At 38.4% G+C, this 12929-nt stretch overlaps 1 protein-coding gene across 5 annotated transcripts in view; it reads left to right on the top strand.

Annotated features, from left to right (window-relative positions):
• Window positions 1–1239: 1239 nt before the first annotated feature.
• The window catches only part of LOC132092358 (SAM and SH3 domain-containing protein 1-like), a 253886-nt gene continuing 242196 nt past the window's right edge, over window positions 1240–12929 (top strand). For all 5 annotated transcript variants that reach the window (XM_059498548.1, XM_059498549.1, XM_059498553.1 and 2 more), the window contains exon 1: window positions 1240–1923. In XM_059498548.1, the coding sequence (XP_059354531.1) occupies window positions 1420–1923 (504 nt within the window). In that variant the 5' untranslated portion in view covers window positions 1240–1419. The remainder of the gene's footprint in view (window positions 1924–12929) is intronic.

The raw sequence follows: 12929 nt of genomic DNA on the forward strand, positions 1-12929 counted from the left end.
ATGTTTATCAAACTGCACTGAGGCGTTACTCTGGTTATAGTAAGGAGTTTGTGACGAAGGCATTAAAAATCAGATCTTATTTGAAACACAATGAAAACGTCTTAATAAAAAGCATACCCTAGGACATAATAATTTCTGTTTGATGAAACACAATTACAACAGTATGCATTTTGTATGAACATATAGGGGTCAACTGAGGTTGATAGGGACATTTATAATATTCATATTTACATTTTACAAGTTTACTTCTCCAACCTAATATTATTTATTTCATTTATTACAGTTTTTACGTATACGTTTTTCTTCAAATTTTATTTTGTAACATGCTACATAGGCTTCTAGTAACAAACAATCTAATATGATGTGTAGCCTACACTGGCGTTTTTTTTCTAGCCCAAAATATATATTTTGCCCGATTTTAAGGCAGGGGGCACAATAAGACTGTACCATAACGTGAACACCGCGTAAAGCAGCGCTTCTGAATGAAATCATCTTTCAGCAGCAGAGAGGAGACCCGCACTCCTGCGCAGCACGCACAGTGAGCGGAAAGAAACACATACGATAGACAGACAGACAGCTGTCTGCCTGCCGTTACTTCAACACCACAGCTCGCGCGCACCTTTACCTTCTTCGGCTCCAACGAAAATTAAAGTCACAAAGTTTTGGATTAAAACGATACGGAAATAAATTCTGCCTATCTGTTTGAAGAAGCGCTATGCAAGAGTTTAATTTACATCAAACTTTGACAAACTCTCAGTTTTGACAGCGCGTGCCCAGATTCAAACCGTGTCTGCTCACCAAACCGTCGCCTCGCTGAGGAAAACCAATCTTTTTGCGCCGCCAACGCGATTTCGCCGCTCAGCGAATAGTGGCAATAAGTCTGAAACCACATGTGCTCGTCTCCAAACCGGAGAGACGCGGCTTCATTTGTCTTCAAAGAGGAAAAGAGTTGGCTTTAAGCCATACTGACAGACACAAGGGAAGGAGAAGACCACTGGAAATTCACGCGGTGCGTAATATTCACGTTTATTCTTGGCACTACTGCGCGAACAGTTGAAATGAACAGGGCAAATGTAGTCTTTGTGGATGGTTATCGGTAGCTATAGCCACTTTTGACGCTAACAGTTGCTGGTGAATGGCTCTTTAAACGCGGCGAAGGGGTTAGTTGAGTAGTGTACGGCAATGCCAAGTTGATGGGTCTCGACATTGTCAGTATTAATAAACGTGCCCAGCACCGTCTGTTTAATATTTATGGGCTCGTTGATCTTTTCAAAACATTCCCTACTATCAAAAAGTGGCGAGAAATGCTGAACGAAGATGACATTTTGACTGGGATATTCACGTAAACCGCGGGCGTACGCGCTGTCAGTCACCTACTCATAAACGTAAACGCACCTTTACGCTTAAACGCCGTTCAAAATGACGACTAACGGAGCCAACATCGTCTACGAATGGCTAAAAACCCTTCAGCTGTGTCAGTATGTCGAGGCTTTTGTGGATAATGGATACGACGACTTGGAAGTTTGCAAACAAATCGGAGACCCGGACTTGGATGCCATCGGGGTGTTCATTCCGCACCACCGCCAGCGGATTCACGACGCGGTGCAAAGGTTAAAAGATCACGATAAGGAGACGGCCACTGGGCTTTATTTCACCCTGGAGCCGATGCCTCCGGTCTCACCTATATACACGAGTCCCATGGCAGAGCAATGCGAGCATAGGCTGCGGGGCTCCAAGTCATGGACTGAGCAGAGCAGTGATAGAGCGGCGCGCAGCGTGGGGTACATGGGTGCGTCCAGGAATCTGACGCGTGGGAACCGTAAGGAGCTGGAAATCTACCCCAAACTAAAGCTGAAGATCATGATCAGGGATAAACTCATTAGGGACGGGATAAACCTTGCCAGGCAGCCATACTCTAATAAGGTGAGTAACTGTGTTTACTTTTTGCCCTGCGTCGGTATAAACCACGTGGCTTGCCCTTGAATCAGACATTTGGATTATAGCAGCCTCTGTTCAAAACACAAGCTCAATAGGGATAATACCTAGGAACCATGTGATTATAACAAGAGGGTAACAGTATTTGGTCGTTTGGCTTGGATGCAGGGATATGGAGGTTTGATGACTGTAACAGTGCCATAATCTGGTTTCCAAAATATGATCAGTAGCCTACAGACCGATTTTATACATGCCCTACGTTTCTAATGGCTTTCTGGGATCATTAGGTCAGTTAGAATTGATTGGCCTGTGCAGGAAATTCCCTCACACTGCATATATCCACCATTCAACAATGGATAATTCAAACCTGATCCCCAAACCCCCCTTTTTTCTGCATACTGAGGCTGGAAGTTTAAGGTGGATGCAGAATGAAAGGGAGAAAGAGCCTCAGAGAAGTTTGGAGGGTGTGTAAATATTGCAACCCTGCATCATGTTTCATTACTCTTTATTATAGAGATTTAATGAGGGGGATTTGTACTGGGATTAGATGTACAACAACTTAAAGGGATAGTTCACCCAAAAATGAAAATTATGTCATTAATAACTCACCCTCATGTCGTTCCAAACCAGTAAGACCTTCATTTATCTTCGGAACACAGTTTAAGCTATTTTAGATTTAGTCCGAGAGCTCTCAGTCCCTCCATTGAAGCTGTGTGTACAGTCTACTGTCCATGTCCAGAGAGGTAAGAAAAACATCATCAAAGTAGTCCATGTGACATCAGAGGGTCAGTTAGAATTTTTTGAAGCATTGAAAATACATTTTGGTCCAAAAATAGCAAAAACTACGACTTTATTCAGCATTGTCTTCTCTTCCGTGTCTGTTGTAAGACCGTTCAAAACAAAGCAGTTTGTCATATCCGGTTCGCGAATGAATCATTCGATGTAACCGGATCTTTTTGAAACAGTTCACCAAATCGAACTGAATCGTTTTAAACGGTTCGCGTCTCCAATACGCATTAATCCACAAATGACTTAAGCTGTTAACTTTTTTTAATGTGGCTGACACTCTCTCTGAGTTAAAACAAACCAATATCCCGGAGTAATTCATGTACTCAAACAGTACACTGACTTAACTGCTGTGAAGAGAGAACTGAAGATGAACACCGAGCCGAGCCAGATAATGACTCGTTCACGAGTCAAGAACCGGTTGCATCGGTTTTCGGATCACCAGTAGTTCTTTCTGACAGTTCGATTCAATAAACCGGTTGAAGAAAACGGTTCACCGGTTCTTTTGCGCTCAACGTAATGGCGTCATTGGCAATGACTGCAAGCCTTCGGTTTACCCGCACTCATAACATTAGCATAGAATTAGTTCAGAATCAATCACCAAAAGAATCAGTTCAGTTCAGACGCCCTGTGTGTCGGTCTGCTTCACGCTGAATCACACATGCGCAGTACCATCAGCTCCTCGGTTCTCAAATCGGACACGTCTGACAGAAACGGTTCTTGTCTCGTGAACGAGTCATTATCTGGCTTGGCTCGGTGTTCATCTTCAGTTCTCTCTTCACAGCAGTTCAGTCAGTGTACTGTTTGAGTAAATGAATTACTCCGGGATATTGGTTTGTTTGAACTCAGAGGAAGTGTCAGCCACATGAAAAAAATTAACAGGTTAAGTCATTTGTGAATTAATGCGTTTGGAGACGCGAACCGTTTAAAACGATTCAGTTCGATTTGGTGAACTGTTTCAAGAAGATCCGGTTACATCGAATGATTCGTTCGCGAACCGGATATGACAAACTGCTTTGTTTTGAACTGTCTTACAATAGACACGGAAGAGAAGACAATGCTGAATAAAGTCGTAGTTTTTGCTATTTTTGGACCAAAATGTATTTTCGATGCTTCAAAAATTTCTAACTGACCCTCTGATGTCACATGGACTACTTTGATGATGCTTTTCTTACCTTTCTGGACATGGACAGTATAACGTACACACAGTTTCAATGGAGGGACTGAGAGCTCTCGGACTAAATCTAAAATATCTTAAACTGTGTTCCAAAAATAAACGGAGGTCTTACGGGTTTGGAACAACATGAGGGTTCCAAAGATAAAATAATGACAAAGATTTTTATCTTTGCATATTTTGGCCTAATATCTGCCAAACCATTCTTTTTTACTTTATATTTTGTTAACTTGTAAGGCTTTGTTTTTAAACTAGGCAAAAAAAAATTTCTGTACTGCTCAGACAACTTGCAAAATAGTAAAATCAACATGACAAAGAGTTGTGATAAAATTGTGAAACATGATTTTCCTGAAAAAAAAAAAAAATTGATAAAAAAAAATTTGATACGATACTTTTTACCATATCGCCCACCCCTATTTCCTTGTATGTGTCTGTTTACTTTGAAATAAGTTCACAGCATATGGTCCCTCAGGGCTCAGACAGTCAGTGAACATATGCTTGAACAGAATGAACAGCACAGTTGTGTGGAGTGTTCAATTCATTGTTGATTTATGAGACAATATATTACAGTGTTAAATTAGGGAAATAATTGTAATGTTTTCAGTTCTTATGTGATTTTGAGATAAGAAGAATGTAGTGCTGATGTTTCATGTCAAAGCTTCATTGCTATGGTAGATCTGCATACTGCTCCTGTGAGGTTTCAGTAGAATAAACTTAAACTTTGATTATGTATTTGTGTTACTCTCGAGGTTGGATCGCACATGTCTGATTTAAAGGGTTAGCTTGATGGCTTTTCAAGTTAATATCAACCTCATGAGTGTTTAGCTATTGTATATGGCCATTGTGAAGTGGGTTGTGAAGTGGAACTGTTGTAGATATTTTGTGTCTGAAATGCATGTTGCAATGCAAATGATTTACTTTTTTCTTGAGAAAAAAATCTTCTGTGGTTTGCTGAATGAAGATGTCTACTGCACACAAACAAATACTGAAACTCTCTGCTAGAGGCTCTTAAGCTGGGCTTACACTACAGGAGTTTTAGGCTGAGATTCTGAGAAAAAATCTTGCTAAGGGCCTCGGTTGGTTCCAGTGATAACTGCCATTTCTCTGCACAATAAACGGGAGACTTTTCAGACACCTAGTCAAACTCTGCAAGTCAAACGAGTGCAGAATTTGTACAGGTGCAAAATGAGTTTCATTAGAACAACAGTGAACTGCATTCTGATAAAATGCTGTTAGGCTGTTACTAAAACTTAGAAAAACTTTCCTGTCCTGTCAGCCATTTTGCTGTGCTCACGGTGCACGCTTTTCAACTCTACGCGAATATGCAGCACACACTCTCACTTCATAAATACAGCGCAGAAGAAAACTATGAGCATACAGCGTTGTAGTTCTGCCTTCAGTTACGTCATGAAATTACCAAAATGTAAATGCATAAAATAACTCATTTTACATTCTTATATTTATGTGATGTTGACTTCTGCCCTTTATCACAATCTTGCACATGGGGTTTCAAAAGAGAAAAGAGTTTTAAACGAAGTTAAATTTAGGTATGATAGAACTGTTGCAATTCATTTATTTTGACAAATAAAAGAATGTGTTGAACATTAACAGTTTACTTTTTCAGAGATCATTGATTATTATTCAGTGAAGGTTGACTAAGAACAATTTTGTAATCAGGAGTAAATCTCCATCACGTCCGTACTTTCACATGGAGCAGCCTTTACTACACAGAGCCATTGTTCACTGACAAGCTGCACAATTATAATAATTATACTAATTTTTTTAATTAGTATAAAAGTAAGTGTAGAGCCCTGTCATGCCTTTGTAGCAACTAAGTGCACTTTTGCCAGTTCTGAACTGATGAGGGCTCCATTGAGCCATTACCTATACTGAACTATATATGACCTAAGTAGTTACTGTATTTCAGCATGAAATGAAAATTAGTGATGCACCGAAATGAAAATTCTGCGCCGAAACCGAAACCGAAAATTTAGGATGCACTTGGCCGAAAACCAAAACTGAAGCCGAAAATGGCTTCTTTTAAAAACGTATATATATATTGCTTGGATTTAATGGATCTGAATTGAAAAATCACAATATAATAATCAAACTTTTATTAACAGTTACATAACAAAACATAAAATATTTTTTACAATAAATATAAATAATAATTATTCTTCAAGTTTTATGTTCCATCAAATAAAATAGTTTTTTAAAAATTGTGCAAAAAAAATCCACAATTTTGGAGATTTTTGCAGAACAAATGCTATATATTGCAACTTTGTTGTCCTCTCGTATAGGGCTGTCACTTTTGTGAAAAAAAAATCCTGTTCGATTTTTGAGACATAGGCAAAGTGTTCATTGAATCGTTAGTAAATTGCCTATATTTGGCGTTGATCCGTTTTTCAACGCCAAATATAGGCAAATCCACCGACAACTAAACAGGCATTAGGGCGAACGTAAAGAGGGCGCTTGAGACGCGCACAAGTCAGCAATGTGGACTGCCATAACATCAATGAAAAACATTACTGAAGGCTACATTGATATTATGCACTAATAGGCTCTGTGTGTGTGTGTGTGTCAGAACCTGCAGTTGCTGTGTGACGCGCGTTCGCTGCGAGCGTATAGTGACGAGATGGACGCGCTCCGAGAGAAGGCCGTTAAAATCGATTCCCTATTTTTGTTTTCGAAACTTGTGTTGGTTGGCCCGATCGATTGTGTGACAAGCTTTTTTTGATTGTGACAGCCCTTTGACATGCTTAATCTTTGATAGGCAGACGCGTGATAACAGCTTGACCGTGAGTGAAACCTAAGCGCTTGCGCACGGATGGGAGGGGCGGGTAACATTCATTTTCGGTTTACGTTTTCGGCTGTTTTTTTTATTTCGGCCCGAAACCGATAATGCCATTTCGGTCGAAAATTTTCGGCGGCCGAAATTTCGGTGCACCCCTAATGAAAATTCATTCTAGCAATTTTCTGAATGCATAGGCTATTATTGAGAATTGGTCGTGTTTAAATGCCACTAGCACACCTCAAAAAATTTGATGGATGGAGAGCCTGTTTTCCTCAAGTCAAGTCAAGTCACCTTCATTTATATAGCGCTTTAAACAAAATACATTGCGTCAAAGCAACTGAACAACATTCATTAGGAAAACAGTGTGTCAATAATGCAAAATGATAGTTAAAGGCAGTTCATCATGGATTCAGTTATGTCATCTCTGTTCAGTTAAATAGTGTCTGTGCATTTATTTGCAATCAATTCAACGATATCTCTGTAGATGAAGTGACCCCAACTAAGCAAGCCAGAGGCGACAGCTGCAAGGAACCGAAACTCCATCGGTGACAGAATGGAGAAAAAAACCTTGGGAGAAACCAGGCTCAGTTGGGGGCCAGTTCTCCTCTGACCAGACGAAACCAGTAGTTCAATTCCAGGCTGCAGCAAAGTCAGATTGTGCAGAAGAATCATCTGTTTCCTGTGGTCTTGTCCTGGTGGTCCTCTGAGACAAGGTCTTTACAGGGGATCTGTATCTGGGGCTCTAGTTGTCCTGGTCTCCGCTGTCTTTCAGGGCAGTAGAGGTCCTTTCTAGGTGCTGATCCACCATCTGGCCTGGATACGTACTGGATCCTCCAGAGATTGTTTTTGCTTTTGAGCTATATTGTGGTGCCTTCAATATTGTGTACAGTAATAGAAGAGGTTCAGAGATGCATAGCGAAACATCATTGTTCACCTTGCATATATAGGCAGCCTTTAAATTATTTGATAACAATATCGTATTCATTGTATACAGGTTGATTCTGTAACTGTCAGCATTTCCATGTTATGTAAATTGAACTCATAACTCTGAAATCAGACTTCGTTAAACGGGCTTCAGATTCCTCTCTATTCACCCACAGACCTCCCACAATGCTTTACTTCCATTAGACAGCTCTGTCAGTTTTTATTTGAGCTGAACTTCAGTCAGTGTGCTCAGCCATGGACAGAACATAATTGTTGGATTACCAATATGGATTTTACATTAACAGAAATACTGGCAAATTGATACTTAATTGTGTCAATTGTGTTTGCTCTGTCTTCCTGTAGGCATGCGGCAGTGTTTTTTCTGTAATTGGTATATCTTTATACCCCTATTCAATACACTAAAATAACCCACCATACTAAATATCCAATAGGTTATAGCTGCATGTACTGTTTACGACAGCTGCATGTAATATGGCTGTAGAACTACACCATATGGCAAAAACAAATACATGTCATGTGTTAACAACGAATCTCCAGGCATCATATAACATGTCAAAGAATGTCCCAACTGGGAGATTTAAGTGTTGATGCTCAAGTTCTTAATTAATGCAGCACACATATATGCAAAAAAAGAAATGAAAAAAGAAAAAGGGTTGGATCTGTGTATATAAATACAATGAAGTGCTTGAGAATAATTGCAACAGGGCATCATTTTTTCTGCTCTTGCTATTTGTTAAAACCATTAGGTTTAATTAATTTCTGTACTGTTAATGTGACATTTACAGGTTAGAGTGCAGTGGCCTTTTTTCTCTATCCGTTATTGCTGAACATTCTTCCCACCTGTTTTGGAATTCGAGACTTCCCTATATGTTTCCATGGTTACATTTGCATAAACACATTTCACCAAAGGGAGGGATGTGATTTATGACGCTCTTTGAAAAGGTTTGCACAGGACACATTTATTCATCTTTAATCCCTATTATACCATTAATGTCCACATTAAGGTTTGTGTGTAGGTGTGTGCATTCTTGTCTGGTCACAGTTTTGCTTTTCTTTTATGGCATATTGAATTCTGATTCCATATGTGCTTTTATTTGATTTTTGACAAGTGCAATGATGACTGCTGATTTTCAGACAGACTCTGTTCAGCGTACAGAAAACGAGGGAGGACAGATGAAATAGGATGGGGATGGTAGTTGCCATGGCAACGTTTAGTGGTAGTTTTTGTTCTGGGATTGTAAAGGGATGGTTGTTTGTGGATTTTAACAATCCAGCTATTTCTGCTTCTATTATTAGATTAGGGATATTATCATTTCCCAGATTTTTTGCAGTAAAATGACTTTATTTATTTTATTATAGAAATAGTTTTTTGGTGTTTTCTGAAGATTTGAGCAGGGCCTGTGGTGCTGTTTGCTTGTGTGCATCTCTTCATGTCATGTAGTTTGGGTGCTCATTTAAATTCTTACTGACTGCCAAAGGACACTGGACACTGACTGAATATAGTACTGGATGCACACATACATACACATATACACAAATTCCCATAGGCATATTTTTCTGCCACACTATTTGAGTACACAAAATATGGCACACAATTCAGCTTATTCTGTTTTTCCACTGACATGTAAATTGACCAACCACTGTACTGGAAAAAAAAATCTAGTAATAGTTTGGCAACCTCTAGAAAACTTCGGAAAAATTTGTGTAGCGTTTATTAGAATTTCTGTGGATTAAATATTGATTGTTTCACAGGCATATCACAGAATAGACCGTTCTGCTCATAGAATCATAGAGACAGCCTAATAAATGTCTCAAACAAATCCAGTTTAGTTCTCCTTATAAACCTCTGATTGTTTCAACTTGGTACCTTTTTAACACCATTTCGATTCAAGTCAGAACAATGATAATATTCATCTGCGATCTGCTCAGCTCAGTGATGAGTTGATGGAACATGATTTGTTGAAATCCACATGTAAAGGGCAAGGCCAATACACTGAGTCACCAAAGAAATATTTCATGTAAATATCAGGCAGTGGATCATCAGTTCCTTGGTCTGATGATGTCAGTTTGGAAAGCAGTGAGTCCTTCTCGCTGAAGAGAAAAAAAAAATGTTTTCAGCTTTATAGCTCCTGACCTTTCCTGTCAAACTCTCCAAACTTGCATTAACAGTTGGTCGTTTGCACTAAAGCATTTGTTTTGTGTTTCTGCTACTGGCCATGTTTCTACAGATGGAGCCAATGGATTAGTAGAAATAAATGATTTTGCCAGTAATTAAATCAGAATTATTTATTTAGAGCATCATTTACCTTCTAGTTGATTATTTAATATCTCATTATGCTCTGCTTCTGTGCTTCCTTTCTACTCAGGCGCCTGGCCGTCTGCCCTGCATCCACGAGATGTGACCTTGTTCTTCGTAGCAGAGAAAATTTACATTTCAATATGCATGAAGGAGCAACTAAACAAAATCTGTAATTGTAATTAGGACATGGCAATCAGAGCTATCTAATGACAGGGGTTGGGAAAGGACATGTGTGTAATGAAAATCAACAAATGCCAATTGGAAAAGGGGGACATTTAAGGGATGATTTGAATATCCAAATACCTGCACGTAGTGTTGTCACGGTACCAAAATTTCAGTATTCGGTACCGATACCAGTGAAAATCCACGGTTCTCGGTACCAATTTCGGTACCAAAGCAAAACACAAAAATATGCTAATTAAAAAAAAAAAAACTTTTTAGCACTAAAAATAAAACCAATGCCATTCTTTATACTTATTTACAATTGTGTTTCAAGTTTTTCTACAAGTTATATAATTATGAAAAACAGTAAACAAGTTTCACCCAAATTTAATTTGTCTTTTAATTTATGAAATTTAAACACATTTTATTTCTGGTAAATAAAGGGGATTTTCTATTAAAATTAAAACATGTAAGAAATATTGTGATTTATTTCTTTAAAAAATAAAGTTTTATACATTTTTTCAACAGTAGTAGCAGTATCACATACATTTTACTAAATAATAGTAATATTTCTAGCACAATGCCTTTATGTAAAAATTAACTTTTAGGCCTAATGAATGCATATTTGTCATTTTAACTGAACTTAAAACTGGTGGTGATGCTTAAGATATTTTTGGTCATTGATGGTTTCTGTAAAAAAATAGTAATAGATCATATTAATTATTATTCATATTAATTATTATTAAAAGATAATACTACTACTAATTCTACTATCATACTAATGTATATCCAATGCACTATGAATTGATGAGCTGCTGGGTTCATGAATATTAATCACGTTGTCTGCGTTCGGTCAAACTGATTTGCTGAAATCAAAATAGGGATGGTAAGAGATCAGCGCCAGCCAATGAAATTGCCATTTGCGCATTAGCTCCGCCCACTACCGGAGAAACCGGTGCTTGTTCAAAAATGAATATGAATAATTCTAAATGAACTCCATTACAGGAAAAGACAACAAAGAATAGTTTACATATAGCGTGTCGATTCAGCGTGGTAAGACTCTCGCTCTCTCTCTCTTTTGCATGTGTGAGAAACTAAAAAGATCGCTTGATGGAGAGAGAACTCTGAAGCTCAGATGCTGAAATTAATGCAAGCGCCATGCGCTTCAGTCTATGTAGTAAACAAACCTGCACGTCTCTGCCATTCATTAATTCACACAGAGACGCGCAGAACACGGATTCAACTTTTGCAGCTTAACATTTACAGATACTGGTCCATATGGAGACTTGATTTGATTAATTTATGCTAACTTTGACAAATTCTATGACTGTCCATATTAAAATGTAAGTTGGATTTTGAGATTCCGTCCTCGTTTTCTGCTTCGCGAAAATCATAGCGCTGAACCGGGTTTGAACGGGTCCTCGGTACTACCGGTACTTAAAGAAACCTGGTACCGTCACATTTACATTTTTTTAGTACCGACTTGGTACCGAAGTACCGGGTCTTTTGACAACACTACCTGCACGTATCCAAACAGAGATCATTTACATGTCTAGATTCTAGATACCAAATCCATCCTATCTTTCATAAAAAAGGCGGGGGAGGGGGGAGGGGGGGGGGGTGTACAAATGATTATATTCAAAGCACTTTGTTAAATGTATAATTCACCTAAAAGTTAAAATGTATGTACTGAACCTTATTTATTTATTGACCCTTAAACACAAAAGTAAAAATAATAGTTATTTTATTATTATCATATTATATATACTGCAGTTGCAAAAAGAATGGAATGGAACAGCTTTGTTAAGAAAGATAATCTGCATTTAGAAAGGCCATGAATATCCCAAGGAAATGCGGTACAAGTAGCATAATAATTTGGTAAATCAGATAGATGAATCAGCTGAAAATGTTGCAGTTCAGCTGAAACCTGCTGAATCATTTATGTAACATCAGAAATGCAACAGATAAATGCTTTGAGATTTATGGTGTCACTGGCCTTATTAACAATGACTGATTGTCCAAGAATAATGTACATGTTCTTTAAAGAGCCAGAGGTTATGACTGAACAGAAGCAAAGCCATTTGCGGTTTCGGGCAAAAATTGCCTTTGGCATGTGTTAGATGCGTTAGACATGATGGAAAAAGAACGAAAGGTCACAGGTTGTAACATTAACAACACATTCAAACAGATACAGGTTGTATTGTGCTATTGCTTTGTGTCACAGATGTGATTTGAATCTGTGTTGGCAGTGTTTCATTGTTTAATGATGTGGTGGAGGGAATCCAGTCACAGTAGTTTGATGGTTTTGTTGAGAAACTTTAGTACATATAGTACGAGCTCATAAAGGACTATTCTGGCTATTGAGCTGCTTCTTTGTGTCACTAGTCAAGGTCACCATAATAGAAGCATAGCATCACAAAATGTTTTCATAACATGATTTTGGTAGTAATGATCAGCTTTTTCACAAAATGACTGCTGCTTGTAATAAATGTTGGGTAGACTTTCATATGGTTACATTGTGAGAAATGATTGAAAAGGATTATTGAATTTGAATTGAATCAATTTAGTGGAGAAACAGTTCCTTGATTACATTAAGATTGGATTGATTGGCGGTTTAATTTCATTTCAGTCATGACAACTCTCGGAAAGGATTGTAAAAGCTTTATTGATAAAATTAGAAAAGCATGGGTTTGGTCTTGCCGGACTTGATCTGCTATGCTGCTGCTGCTGCAAAGCAAGTAGACTTGCTTTGGCTAAATCCACAGATCATAAATAAAAGGAAACATGCTGCTGCTGCTAGTGAGAGAAGACCCCCCCATAGCAGATCTAGGCAG

Source organism: Carassius carassius, chromosome 18 (genome assembly GCF_963082965.1).
Source record: "Carassius carassius chromosome 18, fCarCar2.1, whole genome shotgun sequence".
In the NCBI taxonomy this organism is placed as follows: Eukaryota; Metazoa; Chordata; class Actinopteri; order Cypriniformes; family Cyprinidae; genus Carassius; species Carassius carassius.